The sequence below is a fragment of the Monodelphis domestica genome, chromosome 6 (genome assembly GCF_027887165.1).
Source record: "Monodelphis domestica isolate mMonDom1 chromosome 6, mMonDom1.pri, whole genome shotgun sequence".
Lineage (NCBI taxonomy): Eukaryota > Metazoa > Chordata > Mammalia > Didelphimorphia > Didelphidae > Monodelphis > Monodelphis domestica.
The window spans coordinates 277956994-277975417 of NC_077232.1; the positions used below are offsets into that span (position 1 = coordinate 277956994).

The window sequence follows — 18424 nt, forward strand, 5'->3', positions numbered from 1 at the left end:
TCCCATCCCCCTTTCCTGATTTCTGGAGAGCCATTTTTTATGATGAGGAATATAAAAGAGTGTGTGTGTGGGATACAGCAAATACAAATCCACACATTGTAGTGTTTCACATTCATAGTGCCATAGCTTCCCACCTCTGCAAGAAGGGAGGACAACTGTGCATTCTCCTATCTCTTCTTTAAAGTCAAGCTTGGTCATTATAGTTTTGTATTATATTATAATTATATATAAATATAATTTAATAAATATAATATAAACTATAAATATAATTATAATTCAGTTTTGATTATTTTGTTACATATTTCTATTGTATATACACATATCACAACTTCTTTGATCACTTTTCAATTGAGGGGGGCCTCTACTTGTTTCAAGTTCTTTGCTACAATAAACAAACAGTGCTCTAAATATTGGGTGTAAATGTACTATATATTTATATTATTATATATGTATGCATATACATATATATGTACTTCTACATGAAGAAGTAATAAAGAAAAAATAGTTGCTCATTATAGTATAGCTAGTAATAAAAGGCAAGTTTGTTTACTAAGGAGAATGTATATCATTAGAGAAAGGAGATATTCCTGTTGATACCACAGTCTAGAAAAGGGAAGGGGACCTTGCAGAGACTGAAATCCACCCTTTTCGAAAACCAATTAAGTCTCTTTGTAACAAAATTAATGGAACAAAGAAGCTGTTGTCATTGGTCTTTCAGTTCATGCAGGGATGATTATAGAATGAAATGGAGTTGGCTACTTTCACTTTCCTTTTTTTTCAACCTTTACCTTTCACCTTAGAATCAATACCACATAAGAGTGGTAAATGCTAGGCAGTGGGGGTTAAGGGACTTTTCCAGGGTCACACAGCTAGGAAGTGTCTGAGACCGGATTTGAGCCCAGGAGCTCCTGATCTCAAGCCACTGAGCCACCCAGCTGCCCCCTTAAAATTCCTTTTCAATAAAAGTTAAGCCAGAAATTCTCTAATGACATTGGTTTATTGGATGATATGTTTGTGCAAATGTATTTAACATATTTTTCTGTATGCATGATTTTATTATAATATTGTATGTGGAAATATATATGTATATACACACATAAACATATGGGCATGTGTATGTGTAATAGTGTAAGGAAAGAGCACTCACTGACTTTGGAGTCAGAAGCCTTGGGTTCAAATCTTGTCTTTGTCACTTACTATCTATATGATCTTGGGCAAGTATGTTCATTTCTCTGGGCCTCAGTTTCCTCATCTTTCCTGTAAGTGGAACAGAGAGCCTCTGAGATCCCTACAAGCTCTGGTGACAACCCACGATGCCCTGGATTTACCCTCTGGGTGGACGACTAGCTAGAGGGTTCTAGTTTGCTAGGAATGCAACTATGGAACAAGTCTGTGTTCCTCCAATGTCAGAGAAGTAACACCACACCTGCAAGACAATTTAAAGAATGTAATCAGGTCATAAAATGTTTTGTAATTACACATGAAGTTAAAGAAATAATCAGTTTTTATTACTAGATGCCTTGTGTAACTTTTTTCCTCTTCCCCTGTCCCTCCCCTAATAAGGGAGTTTAGCAAAGAATAAAGAGTCTATTTTGCAAAGCTATTCATAATTCTCTGGGCTTTTTCTAGTGAGGGGATCATTCAGGTTCCTTTCAATCTGACTGAGGCTATGAAATACAGTGGAAGGGGTTGGAGGCAGGTGGGTCAGTAGATAGAGAGCCAGGCCTGGAGATGGGAGGTCCTGGGTTCAAATATGACCTCACATTTTTCCTAGCTGTATGACCCTTGGCAAGTCACTTAACTCCAACTGCCTAGCCTTTACTGTTCTTTTGCCTTGGAACCAATACTTGTATAAATTCTAAGATAGAAGATAAGGGGTTTTTATTTACTTATTTTTGTCTTTTACCAATTACATGTAATAACCAGCTTCCACATAAATTTTTCTTAAGTTATATGATCCAAATTGTCTCCCTCTTTCCCTCCCCTCCCCCAAAGGTAGTAAGCAATTCAATCTGGGATATATATGTATTATCATGCAAAACATATTTCCATATTGTTTATTTTTGTAAGTGAATAACCTTATTAAACCAAAAAAGGTTGGTTTTTTTTAAAGACAGAAAGTATTAGTGTACAATGCGATGGAATTGAGAACGCTTACATGCTCATTCTCCCATGTTTACCCTTGTATCTGTATTCCCCAATACTTGAGTGAATGGCAAACTACTTACACTATCCATAGTCCCGCTGAAGTAAATAGGGTAAATACAAGGGGCAAAAACATCCACACGCTGCATTTCTTCCCATCCATGCCTGCTCCACTGACACAAAGGGAAAAGAGAGAGAGAGATTACTAACAATCCCCTCCTGACAAATACAATTCACTTTTTTAGGGGTGGTAGTGTTCCACCATACTTATACTTTCCTGGTAGTACAGGTAATAGAGTTTTGGGCCAAGAAGAAATCAGGAAAACTTATATTCAAATCCAGTCTCAGACATTTACTAGCTGTGTGTCTCTGGACAAGTCACTTAACTCTTTTTGCCTCAGTTTCCTCATTCACAAAATGAGCTGGAAAATGAAATGTCAAGCTACTCTAGTATCTTTGCCAAGAAAATGCCAAATTAGAGTCATAAAGAGTCAGATATAACTAATAGATCAATAGTACCTACATTTCAAGGTTGTTCTGAGGATAAAATGAACTCATTTATAAAGTGCTCTGCAAACTTCAAAGTTCTATATAAATGCTAGCTATTATGATTTGTTAAAAATAACAGTAATATTCCTAGAATTATACCCTATAAATCAGCTTCATTTCTTCTTTTCTTTTTTTTTAAACCCTTACCTTCCATCTTAGAATCAATACACCTAGCAATGGGAGTTAGGTGACTTACCCAGGGTTATACAGCTGGGAAGTGACATAGGCCAAATTTGAACCCAGTATCTCCCATCTCTAGACCTGACTCTCAATCCACTGAACCACCTAACTATTGCCTAGAATTATACCCTACAGACTATTCTTTTATCCACAAGACAGAGAAGCCCCATTTCTTATAACTTCATAAACAGAACACTCGTTCTCTTACAGGAAGTTATGGGCATGATAACCAAAGCAGGAGGTCAGTTTTTTCAAAGTCTTCTTCAAAAAGATGGAGAATGATGCTCTTATCAGAGTTTTTCTCTTTCTGGGGCAGACAGGCAGAATCATCAACATTCTCAATAAATGAATTTTTGTTATCTTTTAGGACCATTAGGGAAAGATGAGGTACCTGAGTTTTATCTTTATGGTCAGCAATTCTATTTTTGGTGCTATTATTAAAATCTGAGGGTACCCACTATATTAAGTGATCAGGGAAAATCGTGACAGAAATAAATATATGACACTCACTTTGGCAACAGAAGGAAGAAATAAGTTTGGAAACTGGAACTTCTCTTTGGAATACCCTCAGAAGACAATAAAAACTGATAGACCACCAGGGGCCTGAGCTTTATATCACTTATATCAGAATATCCTGGAATAATATGCCAAAACATTACAGTATTACATTATTACAGTACATTACAATATTACATTATAAGTCTCACTTCCCCTTCTTCCCCAGTAAAAAAAAATGCCAAAGAAGAAATGAATAGAAATCTAAACAATCTTAGAAGCAAAGGTTTGTAAAAATGCTATAGTCATTGAATGGAAAGAAAAAAGGACAAAGAAGTTCTCTCTCTGTCTTTGAATCTCCCTCTCCTTCCCCCACTTCCTATCCCATTTCTCTTTCTCCCTTGCCTTCTTTATTTTTTTCCTTCTCTCCCTCCTCTCTCTCTCTCTCTCTCTCTCTCTCTCTCTCTCTCTCTCTCTCTCTCTCTCTCTCTCTCTCTCTCTCTCCTCCCTCCCTCCCTCCTTCCTCTCTCTCTGTCTCTCTCTCTCTCTCACACACACACACACACACACACACACACACACACACACATTATTGTTTAATTGCTTTCAGTCCTGTCTAATTCTTCATGTTTCTTTTGTGGTTTTCTTAGAAAAGACACTGGAATGGTTCCATATTTTCTTGTCTAGTTTGTTTTTTACAGGCAAGAAAACCGAGGCAAGAAGGATTAATGACTTGACCAAGATCACATAACTAGTGTCTGAGGCTGTATTTGAACTCAGGTCTTCCTGACTCCAGGTCTGGTACTCTTTCAACTGTGCCATTTACCCTCTTGCTCTCCAATCCAAGAACATGCCTTAATTCTCACTCTAATTCAAATGGAAGGAAGTTTATCATGATGTATTCTAGATGCTCAAATTCTTCTCTCACCTGGCATCATCTGGTGCCAGGCCCTTGAAAGTCATTGACACATTAATACCCTGGTTCCCACCCTCCAAAGTCATTTCTGAGTTTTGATCATATGCATAAGCCAGGGGGACAAACAGGAACAGACAAATGAAGGTGCTTATACTAAATGAATCTCACATACAGCCTCTCTGTTGCTCTTTGATTGGGTTGACCCTTGCTCACAGATGAGACCTCAGGAATTGATAATCTATCAGCCATGGGTACCATTTCTCTTCCAGCTTCCACAGCTTGGACCAGCAGCCAATATCTTCTTGTATCTTTCAAGTAGGAAGACAGAAGTACTTAGTGGTATTGTATTTACTCACTGGCACCAGTTAGGGCTCTGAATGTAACCTCATCATAAGAGATAGTAAGTTTTTATTAAGTTGCTATGATATATCAGGCACTGTGCTAAGTGCTAAGTATACAAATACAAGCAAACAAGATAAAGGCAGTCTTTGCCCACAAGTAGCTGGCATTAAAAAAAAAAACAACCCTTACCTTCTGTCTTAGAATCAATATTAAAAATTGGTTCTAAGGAAGAAAGGCAGTAAGGACTAGACAACTGGGATTAAGTGACATGTCCAGAGTCACCCAGCTAGGAAGTGTCTGAGGCCAGATTTGAACCCAGGAACTCCTACCGCTAGGTCTGGCACTTTGTCCACTGAGTCATTTAACTGCCCCTCTAGATTACATTCTAACTGGGGATGGGAACACATAAAATGGGAGCTGGAAGCCTCATTGGTGGCAATGTCTACCCAACTTTGAGTTGGAGATAATGGGATACAGTTCCTAGTAGCATGAGATGAAAACTCACCTATCAGAGCCTAGAGTGATTAGATGTACAGACAGAATAGACCTTGGATATCATTTAGTCTAATCCCCTCAATTTATGGAGGAGGAAAGCAAGGATATAACAAGAAGACCAGTCATGTGCATCTGAAGGTGTTGAGAAAGAAGGAAAATGCCAGCTCAATCCACTCAATCCGCAGAAAGATTAAAAGAGTTGAGAGCAAGGGATAGTTGGAATTATATTTATAAATGAGATATGATACAAGTTACACAAACAGGCAAAAAGAAAAATCAGAATTTGAACCCAGTTTCTCCACCTCAAATCTAGTATTTTTTTCTTTTCACTGTATGAAGGACAATGTGATGTAGTAGACAGAGAGACAGCCTAGGAAGACTTGGGCTATTACACTTACCACATTATGTTACTGCCTCCCTTTCTGAGAATATAAGTTACAGAATGATTGTAGATCAGCATTAGTTGAGGGAGTAACCTTATTGGGAATTCCCTATGCCAATGAAATCACATGTCCCAACCAAAAACCAACAAAGGAATGAATATTGATATTTCTTTCTTTAGGCATATATTTAAAATTATTAAAAAGTACATTTATATACATTTGTTTATAAATTTATTTGTATTTATATTTTTATTAATTTGTATTTAGCTTATTTTTTCATTTTGTCCCTTCATTTATAATTAAATTTATTTACTTAATTTTTTCATGTTTATTAATGTATTTTCTCCATTTATTTTCTCCCTTCCTTCCTTGCTTCCTTCCTTGCTTCCTTCCTTCCTTCCTCCCCCTTCCTCAGTTCAACTCTGGCTTCAGACACTTACTAGCTGTGTCACTAGTGACTAGGCAAGTCACTTAACCCTGTTTTGCCTCAATTTCCTCATCTGGAATCCAAAAGTGTTGGACATGACTGAAAATGACTGAATAATCCTCTCTCTCTCTCTCTCTCTCTCTCTCTCTCTCTCTCTCATATACATATACTTACACACATGCACCACAAATTGTTTAGTGAATTACTATACCAAATACAGCCAATAATAGTTCATTTTTTCTCAGAGGAGTAGGGTGTTTCTCCACATGCCTAGGGAAAAACTCTACAGAAAGTAGTATCCCGGAGGATTCAGCACAATACCTTTTTTCTGAGTTGGCACTGTTATACAGTTTCTAAATTCCATTAAGGCTCACATCAAGAAGATCACATCTAAGGATTTTTGTCAATTCTTTTTTACAAAGGAAAATGCAACCCTGGCAGCTTCTAACACACTTTCCTCAAGTCTGAAGAAGCTTCACCTGATCTCTTCTGAAACAATTGTTATATTTAATAATTCTACATGGCCAAATATTCACTAGTGCTATAACAGGGCATTTTACAAAGGGTAGATCTAGCTCAGTAGTTGACTCAATTTGAAATTCCTGTGACACAAAGCCATTGACCAAAATTTCTGTAATACCATTACAACAGGCCTATCTGGTCAGAGTTACAGATGCCAGAGAAAACACAGAGTCTTCATAGTCTTCATATGCCTGATTACTAGCCACTAGGAACCACTGCCAACAGATACTATTCAATGAGATCAAGATGACTAGTTTGATGCCTCTGAAAACATTAAGATAAAATTTAAAAATGTACCACCAGGGACAGCTGGGTGGCTCAGTGGATTGAGAACCAGGATTGGAGATGGGAAATTCTAGATTCAAATCTGACCTCAGACCCTTCCTAGCTGTGTAATCCTGGGCAAGTCCCTTAAGCCCCATTGCCCAGTCCTTATTGCTCTTCTGCTTTGGAACCAATTCCCAATATTGATTCTAAAACAGAAGGTAAAGGTTTAAAAAATAATTTAAAAAATAAGAACATGATTGTTGGTAGAATACTAAGGCTAAAGAATGCCTGATCTATGCCTATAATCTATATCAAATCAAAACAATGATACACTGTCTTTTTTTTTTTAACCCTTACCTTCCATCTTGGAATCAATACTGTTTATTGGTTCCAAGGCAGAAGAGTGGTCAGGGCTGGGCAATGGGGATTAAATGACTTGCCCAGGATCACACAACTGGGAAGTGTCTGAGGCCAGATTTGAACCTAGGACTTCCGATCTCTAGGCCTGACTCTCAATCCACTGAGCTACCTAGCTGCTCCCTGATACACTATCTTAACCAATTTAAAGTATAATTAGTAAATTTGAACCCTGGCAGTTCCTTTTCTTAAAGAAGATCCAGACCTTATGATTTCACTTCTAAGAAGAAATGACTAAATGACGAAGGAGGCAGAATAGTGATATGCAGGTAAAATAAAGGCAAAAACTTGGACAGAGGAGCCTGGTAGAGAATATTGAATTAAGGATAGTAATGATGATGAGAGCTCACATTTCTGTAGGAGATGTGAAGCAAAGGATAGGGTACATAAAAAACCTTAGTAATTCTTCAGTGAGATCCCTGATGGGCTCAGATTTAGGAATGGCATATATCATTCAATCTTTTAATAAAAGCAGGAATTTGAAATAAAAAATGAATATAAAAGAGAGACATAAAATCCATAAGAATAATGTTGGGGAGTCCAAATCCCAGAATAAGTTGACTCAATAAATAATAAAGATGATAATAATCTTTTTTTGAGGCTATGACAAAAAGAACAAATAAGGATTTATTCTGTTTCTTGTAGCAAATGGTGTCATGTGAATCACACAATTTTGGACTGAATCTTTGTTTTTTTGCATATCATCTTATAGCCCTTAATGCCCCAATCTCTTCCTGTGAGTGATTCTTCTAATTACTATAATAATGAATATAATTTTTGAGAGTTACAAATAACATTTTCCCTATATATTAATGTATATAATTTGATCTAATTGTAGCCCTTAAAGAAGAGAGTTTGAATAAAGAAAAATTTTCCCCTTTCCCTCTCTTTCTTATTTACCTTTGCATGTTTCTCTTGATCTTTGTGTTTGGATATCAAACTTTCCACTTAGTTCTGGTCTTTTCTTTACAAGTACTTGGAAATCCTCTATTTTGTTGAAAGCCCATACTTTCCCCTGGAAGTATATAGTCATTTTTGATGGATAGGTGATTCTTGGATGAAGACCCAATTCTCTTGCCTTTCTGAATATCATGTTTCAGGCCTTGCGGTCCTTTAGAGTGGAAGCTGCCAGGTCTTGTGTGATCCTGATTGGTGCTCCTTGGTATCTGAATTGTCTCTTTTTGGCTTCTTGTAAAACTTTTTCCTTAGCTTGAAAGCTTTGGAAATTGGCAATTACATTCCTGGGAGTTGTCTTTTGAGGTTTTAGTGTAGAGGGTGTTCTATGGACTCTTTCAATGTCTATTTTTCCCCCCTGTTCAAGAACATCAGGGCAGTTTTCTTGGATGATTTCTTGTAGTATGATATCAAGATTTCTGTTATTTCTGGCTTGTCAGGTAGACCAATGATTCTCAAATTGTCTCTCCTTCCTCCATTTTCCTGATCTGTCACCTTGTCAGTGAGATATGTTATGTTTTCTTCTATTTTGTCAGTTTTTTGACTTTGCTTTATTAATTCTTGCTGTTTTGCAAGATCATTGGTTTCCAGTTGCTCAATTCTGGTCCTTAAGGCCTGGTTTTCTGCTTTAACCTTTTGGTTTTCTGCTTTAATATTTTGATTTTCTGCTATAATCTTTTGGTTTTCTCTTTGAACTATTTCTCACTTTTCTTGCCAGAAGGCTTCCATATTTTTGATAAGCTCCAATTTAAATTCTTCTAGAGCTTGTGGACAATTCTCATTTTTTGGAAGGTTTTGAGTTTATTTGAATTTCCTCCTGTATTTCCTCTGTAGCCTGGGTTTTTCCTCCATAAAAATTTTCGAGGGTCAATGTCTCTTTTTTGTTTTTTCCCTTGGGGGGTATTTGTTGCTCCTGTGCACAACTTGCCATTTCTTTGGAGGCTTTTCCTTCCCTTTTTAGTCAGAAATCTGAGTGAGATGGGCAGGCTCTCTGTGTATGGAGTTGAATTAAGGAGCAAGGATTTTGCCTGAGGCAGGCTCTTGAATCTCCACAGCCTTTGCTGTTCACTTCCCTTCTCTGTGCCACCTTCCCGAGAGTGCCCATGGTCTGTGCTCCCCAGCCCATCAGGGTTTCAGGTGTAGCTGCTCTCAGGGGTAGGTCTTTGGTCATCTTAGTCACCTCCCAAAGACCTAGAGGTGCACCTTGCTCACTCTAGAGGTGTCCCTCACTCACTCACTGATTCTGGCCTGTGCTGGCTCTGACTCTGGCTCCATAGGTGGGGTGGGGGAGGGTAGATCAGCTCACATTTGGGTGGGAGCTTTTTCACCTCCCTATAGTGTGGAAATTCCCAAATCCCACATACCTTCAATCCTGCACCCTGCTGTAGAGTCCCTTCACTCTTATGAATTTGGTTTTTTTTTTTGTCTTTTGAGGTAGTCTATATCGATGGGCGCTGAGGAGAGGAAGTGTCCTGCGTCTAGACTGCCGCCATGCTTTCCCAGAAGTCCTGGAGCTGAATCTTAATGCCCATCTCATTTAATCTGGCTTTGACAAATTATGCCCCAGAGTGATTATTATAATAACAATGACAATAATAGCTTATTAGCACGTAGTAGTTACAAAGCTCTTAGAATGATAGAATTTTATAGCATCTTCCATTCTAATCTACTTATTCGCCTTACTTTTTCCCCTTCAAGATTAATTTCATTATTTAACCTTATTTTTTTTTCTTTCAGTCACTTCTGGAGTCCTTGGAGCCAACCCATGCTTTTCTTTGAATCTTAGCTTATTGCTTTTTGTGAAGTTACTCTCCTCTTCTAGGAGAACCACTTGGAATTCTTTTAACCCATGGTTTTGTTTCACTGAATTCAGAATTTTCTTGTTTTCTCATATCATTACCTTCAGTTTCTTTGGAAGACTTTGTGCTTCCCTTCGATGGGATGCTCAAGTCCTATCTGGTTGTGTCTCCTTTACACTTTGAATGATATTGCAGGTATAGTTCTTGATGGCATGAGTGGGAGCAGGCACTGCTACCTTTCCTAGTAGCCCAGTTCAGGAATTAGACTTCTGTAGCCCTCTGTCCTTTCCTTACAACAAGGATCCTTTCCTCTGTTGTGGCCCTGACAAGCCACAAGTGGACATCAGAGAATGTCTCACTTCTGCATACTTTTTTTGTTGAGTACAACCAGTTGTTGAGTTCATTTTTCATACTGATCTGTTATATCAAAGATGCCAAGGTCACCCACTGCATCCCAAGTCATTGCCAGTTATCCTGACTTTTCTCTTGCCTCTATATTTTGATGACTCTGGGAGATAGAGGAAGGTTGATTTTGTACAACTCTGCTTCACTTAAATCCAATTCTAGTGAAAATCAAGACATTGCCCTTATGATGTCATTGGTCCTCTTTGAAAACTGTGAACCTTAAAAAATTCTCAGACCCTACTTCATAAGGTTTGGTTAAGAACATTCCTCATACTTTAGGGGAAGAAACTCCTTGCTGAACAATGAAAAATACTTAAACCCATATTTAGAGTAAGGCAAAAGTTCTTAAGCTGTGCCTATTTTTAGATCTAATACAAAAGGGTGCTAAGTACCTATAAAGGTCAGGCAACTTGTGAATTTACAAGGAGCAAAGAGGTGAGAACTTACTCAGAGGTTTTTTCAGGTGTGAACTTAATCAAAAGTTTAAGCCTACTTAGGTGTGAATTAAGAGTGGTCTGTCCTTTGGAAAAACGTCTACTGTGATCTGTGATTGGTAGATGTGAGAACTTAGGGGAGGTGACATAGGAGAAAATTCCCTTTAAAAGGAGATGAAAAGTTGAGAGAGGGATTGTCTCAGAAAAATTCTCTCTGGAGATGGAGCTGGCCAAAGCTGCCTGGTGTCTCTCTGAACACTAGAATCTAGCTTGGGACAAATCTTGTGGTGAGTGGATTGAAGACTGACTGATCTCTCTCTCTCTTAAGGCTGGTCTAATCTGACCTAGCTTTTTTTCCTCATTATTCCCTTTCTCTCTCTCTCTCTTTCTTTAATTCCTAATTTGTATTAATTAAAATCTCTATAAAACCCAGCTGACTTGGGTATATTTAATATTTGGGAATTTTCCCCTGACACTGTCTTGAAACCATATTTCTGCGGTCACAATTTAAGCCAAACCACTCTTTTATCTGCCACAGTTTATAACTCCCACTATTTTAATCAGCACAAAACCAAGGACGAACAGCAACAACAGCTCTCTATACTTCAAGGTCTGTACTTCCCTTTTGGGGTCTGACTTTGTCCCCTGTTCCAACTATTTAGGGTCAATATCCTCTCCCTTGTGTACCTACTCAGTGTATTTGCAGACTTTGAGAGGGGACTGAGTACAATTCTCCCCCCCCCCCCAAATGCCTTCACTTGGGGAATACCAAGTTTCTGGGGTCAAGAAGACCTGAATTTGAATTCTGCCTTAAATACTTCTCAATTGTGTAGCCATGGGCAGGTCACTTAACCTCAATCTGCCTCAGATTCCTCATCTGTAAAATGGGCGTAAATAGCATCTACTATCCCAGAGTGGTTATAAAGATCAAATGAGATGGCATTTGTGAAGTGTTTTGCAAATCTTAAAATGCCAGGGTTGTGTAAGTTCTGGCTATTATTATTATAGGTTCCCCTGGTTCATTCCTACTCATAGCACAGACAGGCCTTTGCCTCTGTATGATTGAGCTGAGTATAAGAACTCATTTTGCCAATATGAGTTTGAATGATGTGTTCACTCAAGGGCACACATAGGCTTTGGGTTCTGAAATCAGGCCGATTTGGCTCATCTGTGCTCAGACTTTAACCCACTTCAAACTCTTGTTGGCTTCTTTCTCCCATCTTGCAATTCAAGCACAAGAAGACTTGTGGTTGTCATCTTGCACAGTCTAGGAGAAGATAAAGGGACTCACCCTGCTTCTCTTCAGTGTTAATGAGCATTGCTTTGTCTGATATCCTTTTAGATACACTGGCTGGAGTGTACATTGGAGAGCTTTCACATACCCATCTTAGCCAAGAGTCTCCAAAAATAAATTTAATAAGTGGTTTTAATGCATTGATAGAGGGGGAGAATTTGCATACTCTCATAATCAGGGAATTCAGACCTGTGGTTTCCACAGCAACAGTAACTTGGCCCCTTTGTGCAAGGTACATATAAGGATTCAGGTGTAGTTTGGTAAATTAATCTGTTAAATCCATAGACATCATGGAAACTGAGGACTTGGGTGGATGACTTGCCTGCTATTTGGGGCAGTTTTCCAAGAACTCCCTAGTTCCCTGGTCTTTATAATCAGCCTGGGGCAGACTACCCAGATTTCCTACGAGTAGTAGCTTGAAGATGCTGGTGCAGTCACAGACTGTGGGAAGAAAGCGTCACAGGCAGCTGCAGGAGAAGCTATGGAAGGAGACAGAGGCTTATGTGAAGATGGCCAGGGGAAGAGGATTCAGAAACAGTCAGAACATAAACTTTGGTTACATGAACCTATAGTACTGATCAAAAGTGAGCTAGAAACCCGCATCTAGAAGCAGAGAGAGACTTTGGTTATCCTACTCCTTCCCTAAACACATAGGGGAAAGCAGCTTCTTCTGTCAATAAAGAATCCCTCCAGTTCCTGGCACTAAAGGACTTGGAGTTCAGAATCCTGCCTCAGACACATACTGATAGTAAGACCCTGGGCAAGTCAAACCACTGCTTTGGTTTCCTCATTTATAAAATGAGGGTAACAACATCACTTATCTTCCAGGATTGTTGGGAGGATAAAATGAGATAATGTATATGAAGTGCTTTAGCATCATATTACCACTAATTGTTATTATTATTGGAAAAGTCCATATATGAGTATGGCAAAGGGGATTACACTAAGACATTAATTGAATGCTAAAAATGTACTTAACAGCACATAGGAGACATACACAGAATGCCTATTTAACTAATATTATCATGAACAAACAATGAACAGTTGAAATTTATTTTATAAGCATTCTATGATCTCTCCATCTTACTGCTATCCAAACTAAAAAATTAAATTAAAAAATAACAATCATGCCACACCCAGTAAAACAATTCCATTGCTCATGTCTAAAAATGTATATATCATTTCATATCCTTTGACTGTTTTTCTTTTGGGGCTCAACACATTGAGTTCCTTCTGTATTTTAGATATACATTCTCTATCAGAGAAACTTGTTTCAAAGATTCCCCACTCCCCCAAGCCCCAGTTCTCTCTTTCCTTTCTAAACTAACAACATTAACTTTTGAAATAATCAGACTGATCCTGTATCATCTTTTAATTGACCCTATTTATAGTTAATTGATTTTGTCCTGTAATTGCCCAAATCATGAAATACAGCTGATCTGTAATGAGTTAAGTTTAGAAATCCAGTACTGCTAATCATTATTCTATTCTTGCCTCGAGGAATTGTGTTATCCTTGAGGGATGCAGATGGATCCCAGGGAGTTTGACCTAAAACCAAGCTATCCTTCAAGATTGTCTGGCTTGTTATTCAGAAAAATCTGGCCCACTTTCTAAAACCATGCAGTGGACTCAAACAATGAACATTTCTTAGTCACAGGAGGGAAGGATGGAATTGTTATCCTCTCTGTCCTAATTTCCAACCAATCATATTGTCCTCCATGCCTCGGCTCTGGAATCATTGACTTCACCACTTATGATGTCAAATTCTTTTAACCAATTATAGCTTGTGCTCTGTCTATGGTGTCCTGCTCTTTGTTCTTCCCTAAAAACTAAAAAGTGGAGCCATTCCTTACTCTGGGATCTTAGCTTTGCTGAGGAACTCAATATCCTATTTATTGGCAAATTCATACTTTAGTAATAAATAGATCATGCTTGGAACTCTGTGTCTTGATTTACATTATTTTGATCTTAACAATTTGTGCAAAAACAAAAGATTGTTCTACTGTCCTAAAGACAAGAGAGAATAGAAATGTATAGTTCTCCTATGGGCCTGAACCCATTCCTTTTATTTAAAAATAAGCAGTATAAGCACTCCTTTTTTTTTTTTTAAATATATTTTATTTGATCATTTCCAAGCATTATTCGTTAAAGACATAGATCATTTTCTTTTCCTCCCCCCCACCCCCCATAGCCGACGCGTAAGTCCACTGGGCATTAGATGTTTTCTTGATTTGAACCCATTGCTTTGTTGATAGTATTTGCATTAGAGTGTTCATTTAAAGTCTATCCTCTGTCATGTCCCCTCAACCTCTGTATTCAGGCAGTTGCTTTTTCTCGGTGTTTCCACTCCCATAGTTTATCCTTTGCTTATGAATGGTGTTTTTTTTCTCCTGGATCCCTGAAAGTTGTTCAGGGACATTACACCGCCCCTAATGGAGAAGTCCATTACGTTCGATTATACCACAGTGTATTAGTCTCTGTGTACAATGTTCTCCTGGTTCTGCTCCTCTCGCTCTGCATCACTTCCTGGAGGTTGTTCCAGTCTCCATGGAACTTCTCCACTTTATTATTCCTTTGAGCACAATAGTATTCCATCACCAACATATACCACAGTTTGTTCAGCCATTCCCCAATTGATGGGCATCCCCTCGTTTTCCAGTTTTGGGCCACCACAAAGAGCGCAGCTATGAATATTTTTGTACAAGTCTTTGTGTCCATTATCTCTTTGGGATACAGACCCAGCAGAAGCACTCCTTTTCCTTCATTTCAAAGTCTCATTGGTTCCTGTAACTGCCCACAGAGGCTAGGCTAGTACTAGAAAAAATGGGCATATAATATGATTTTAGATTTCTATTTCAGAAACTTTAGTAGCTATTGACAAATGCTAATTTCCACAGCTAGCTTATCTACATTTCAGTCAACTTAGCAAGTGTTTATTGAAACATTTAAAAAATATTCCTCCTACTGTTCCATAGGTGATTCAACATATAGCAAAATAACTAAATTATACAATACCTTGTCCCCTAAGATGCTTAGCTATATTGGCAAGCCAAATCTTTACAAATACTTGGAAATCTTTTATTTTTGTTAAATGCTCATATTTTCCCCTGGAAGTATATAGTCAGTTTTGATGGGTAGGTGATCCTTGGTTGTAGACCCAATTCTCTTGCCTTTTTGAATATCATATTCTGAGTCTTGTGATCCTTTAGCATAGAAGCTGCCAGATCCTGTGTAATCCTGACTGGGGCTCCTTGATATCTGAATTGTCTCTTTCTGGCTTCTTGAAATATTTTCTCCTTGGCTTGGAAACTCTTGGATTTGACAATTTCATTTCTAGGGGTTGTCTTTTGAGAATTTAATATAGAGGGTGATCTATGGACTCTTTCAATGTCTATTATGCCCTCTTGTTCAAGAATATCATGGAAATTCTCTTGGATAATCTCTTGTAATACAAAGTCAAGGCTTCTGTTTTTTTCTAGGTTTTTCAGGTAGACCAATGATTCTCAAATTGTCTCTCCTGGACCTGTTTTCCAGGTCATTTGCTTTTTTCAATGAGATATTTCATTTTTTCATTCTTTTGATTTTGCTTTATTAATTCTTCCTGTCTTGTGAGATCAAAAGCTTCTACTTGCCCAATTCTAGTCTTTAAAAACTGGTTTTCAGCTATAATCTTTTGATTTTCCTTTTTGGTTTAGTCTAACCTGCTTTTCATGGCTTCCAGCAGGTCAGTTCTTGTCTCTAATTTGCTTATCACTTCATGTGATTTATATGCTTCCTTTTTCAAGTGAGAGATTCTGTCTTTTAAACTGTTATTTTCTTTTTAAATTGATATTTACCACCTTTCTTCCCAAGTTTCTTCTAGCTTTCTTACTTGATTCTTTTTTTTAACCATTTCCTTCCATTTTGGAGTCAATACTGTGTATTGGCTCCAAGGTAGAGGAGTGGTAAGGGCTAGGCAATGGAGGTTAAGTGACTTGCCCAGGATCACACAGCTAGAAAGTGTCTGAGACCAGATTTGAACCTAGGACCTTCTATCTCTAGGCTTGGCTCTCAATCAACTGAGCCACCCAGCTGCCCCCTTTTTTACTTGATTCTTGAATTCCAATTTGAGTTCCTGGAGAGCTTGTGATCAATTTCCATTTTTTTGGAAAGTTTGGATGTGTTTGTCTGTTTGTCACTCTTTGCTGTTGCCTCTGTACTCTGCTCCTTTTCACCATAGAAGTTATCCAATGTCAGAGGCTGTCTCTGTTATATCATACTTTTTTTGGTACTTGTGGATTGTAGTTCTTGGGTGTTGATGGCCATTGCTGTGTTAATTTCATCTTTCCTTCTCAGCCAGAAGTCTGATTGAGGAGGGCAGGCAGCTCTCCACATAGGGAGCTACAGAGTAGGTTTTACCCTGAAGTTATTTTTTCAGGGCACTATCTCTGTTCCTGTGCTTCTTGGGCCCCAAGTCTCACTGCCACGGCTTTTCACTGTCCTCAGGGGTAAGACTGTGGTGCCCTCAGCCAGCCCCTGAGAATTTAGAGATTGCCTTGGCCCTCACTCTGACTCTGGCATGGTAGGTGATGTACACTTTGGTAGGTGTAAATTTACCCCCTTATAGCATGGAAATGCCCAATTCTGCCTATCCTCAAGGCTGTGCCCCTTGACAGAGCTCCTTCCCTCGTCTGATTTTGATTTTTGTACTTTTGAGATACTTTGTTGTGATCATAGAAGGAAGAGTCGTGAAGTTCCTTCTACACTGCAGCCATCTTAGCCCAAAAGCTGCAAGCCAAATCTTATACTCAAAAACAATTAAAGAATATTAAAATACAGTACATAATAGAACGATAAATTTAATTTAAACAAATAAACGTCACTCACATGAATATAGGCCCTTAAGATTTACATAAAAAACACTTTTCTCCCAAGGACCCCCTGAGGAAAGGAGTACATGTATTGCTATCCCATTATACTGATGATAAAACAGAGCCTTGGCTCAGTTAATGAGTTTCTTGATCACACATCTTGTGTAGGGATTTAAACCGCAGTGTCAAAGTGACACAAAGTCCAGGGATCCTTCTTATTACTTTCTTATTTTCCAAATTACTTCTGTGGAAAGGAAACTAAAACAAGTTCTGGACTTTCTGCCACTGTGTTGGAACAAGCAACAGTGGGAATATCAGAGAGAGAGGAAATTGACAAGACTGACAGTTGGTGGGAGAAGGGCAACTGGGAGTGGCAGTTGGTCTTGTGACTAGCACTTGCTTCCTGGCCTTGGAAGTAGGAGGAGCTTTTCTTCCAAGTCTCTGGATTGAAGTGCCTCTATTTTCTTCAGCCCGAAGAGACAGGCCTAACCAGCTCTTAAGGTCAGAACTTTTCTTGTTGCTTGCTGTCTAGTGCTAAGATTTTGAAATTAAGAAAACTAGCACAGATATAGTGTAGACAGGAATAAGAGAAACCCTCCACCAGCCTGTGAGGTCTGGCCTCAGCTCCAAAGCTGAGAAAGACTCCAACTTTATTTAGGGACATCCCTCTTCCCCTTTCCCTGATACCTCTTCAATCCAAACTGGTTATTAAAATTTATCTTATTTGAATATTGCAGTCAGATAAGAGGACTATCTTTTCTGGGGCATAGAGGGAACTGAACCTCAGTTCAGTCATCCAACTACAAAAGGTCCTTATCAGACCCCTGCTGGGCAACCAAAGTCTGGGGAAAGTCTTGTCCCTCAGGAGGGTCTGTGTTTACCTGCTCTGGAGCATCTTCGGCATCAATCCATAGAGAAGACATCCCTGCAGGCTATCATAAGTGGCTCATTTCTTGGACACCCCATTTTGTTCAAAATATAGCCTCTTGGCAGGGGGCATCTCTCTCCTTTTCCCACCCTCCCTTCAACTCCTCCATTCCCTGCTACAAACCTTCCATATCCCATGTTCTTCATATACACTCATCTCTCCCTATAAATATTAGTTTTTGGCAGAGCTGGCTAGGTTTTCCAACTGACTTTGTCAAGAATTTGGGAAAAAGAAGGCAGTTGGAATTGTCAGAGAAGTTTCAGATATATCAGGCCTACATACATTTCAAAAACCTGTGTGACTGTGGAAAGCAGCCATTTTGAGAGCAGTGTTGAGTGCAACTAATCTGCTTAGCAACACCACAGCCAAAGAAACCACTCCTTCTGAAGGGAGGAGGCAACTCTTAATGGGCCAGACTTTAAAACATTTTTACTGTTACAAAAGGCTTTTGAAGATACAAGATGGCAAAGAAACTATTATTTGCCATGGTTTATCTCTTCTTGATTGGACATTTCTTTTATATGTTTTACAACTTGCTTTTTGTCAAGATTCCATATTATATTTATTTTCTGCTTACCATCTATGAAAGTTTGCAATGGCTGAATATAAGTGTAAATCACTT

The 18424-nt window shown here is 38.6% G+C and overlaps 1 protein-coding gene across 4 annotated transcripts in view; it reads right to left on the reverse strand.

The window, feature by feature from the left end:
* Nucleotides 1-18424, reverse strand: part of TMEM150C (transmembrane protein 150C) — a 60131-nt gene that overhangs the window by 13716 nt on the left and 27991 nt on the right. For 2 of the 4 annotated variants that reach the window (XM_056803267.1, XM_007495809.3), the window contains exons 2-3: nucleotides 4458-4593; nucleotides 2229-2318 (exon numbers count right to left, since the gene is read on the reverse strand). In XM_056803267.1, coding sequence (XP_056659245.1) covers nucleotides 2229-2318; nucleotides 4458-4543 — 176 coding nt within the window. In that variant the 5' untranslated portion in view covers nucleotides 4544-4593. The remainder of the gene's footprint in view (nucleotides 1-2228; nucleotides 2319-4457; nucleotides 4594-18424) is intronic. The other 2 variants (XM_001362416.5, XM_056803269.1) reach the window with 1 other exon arrangement.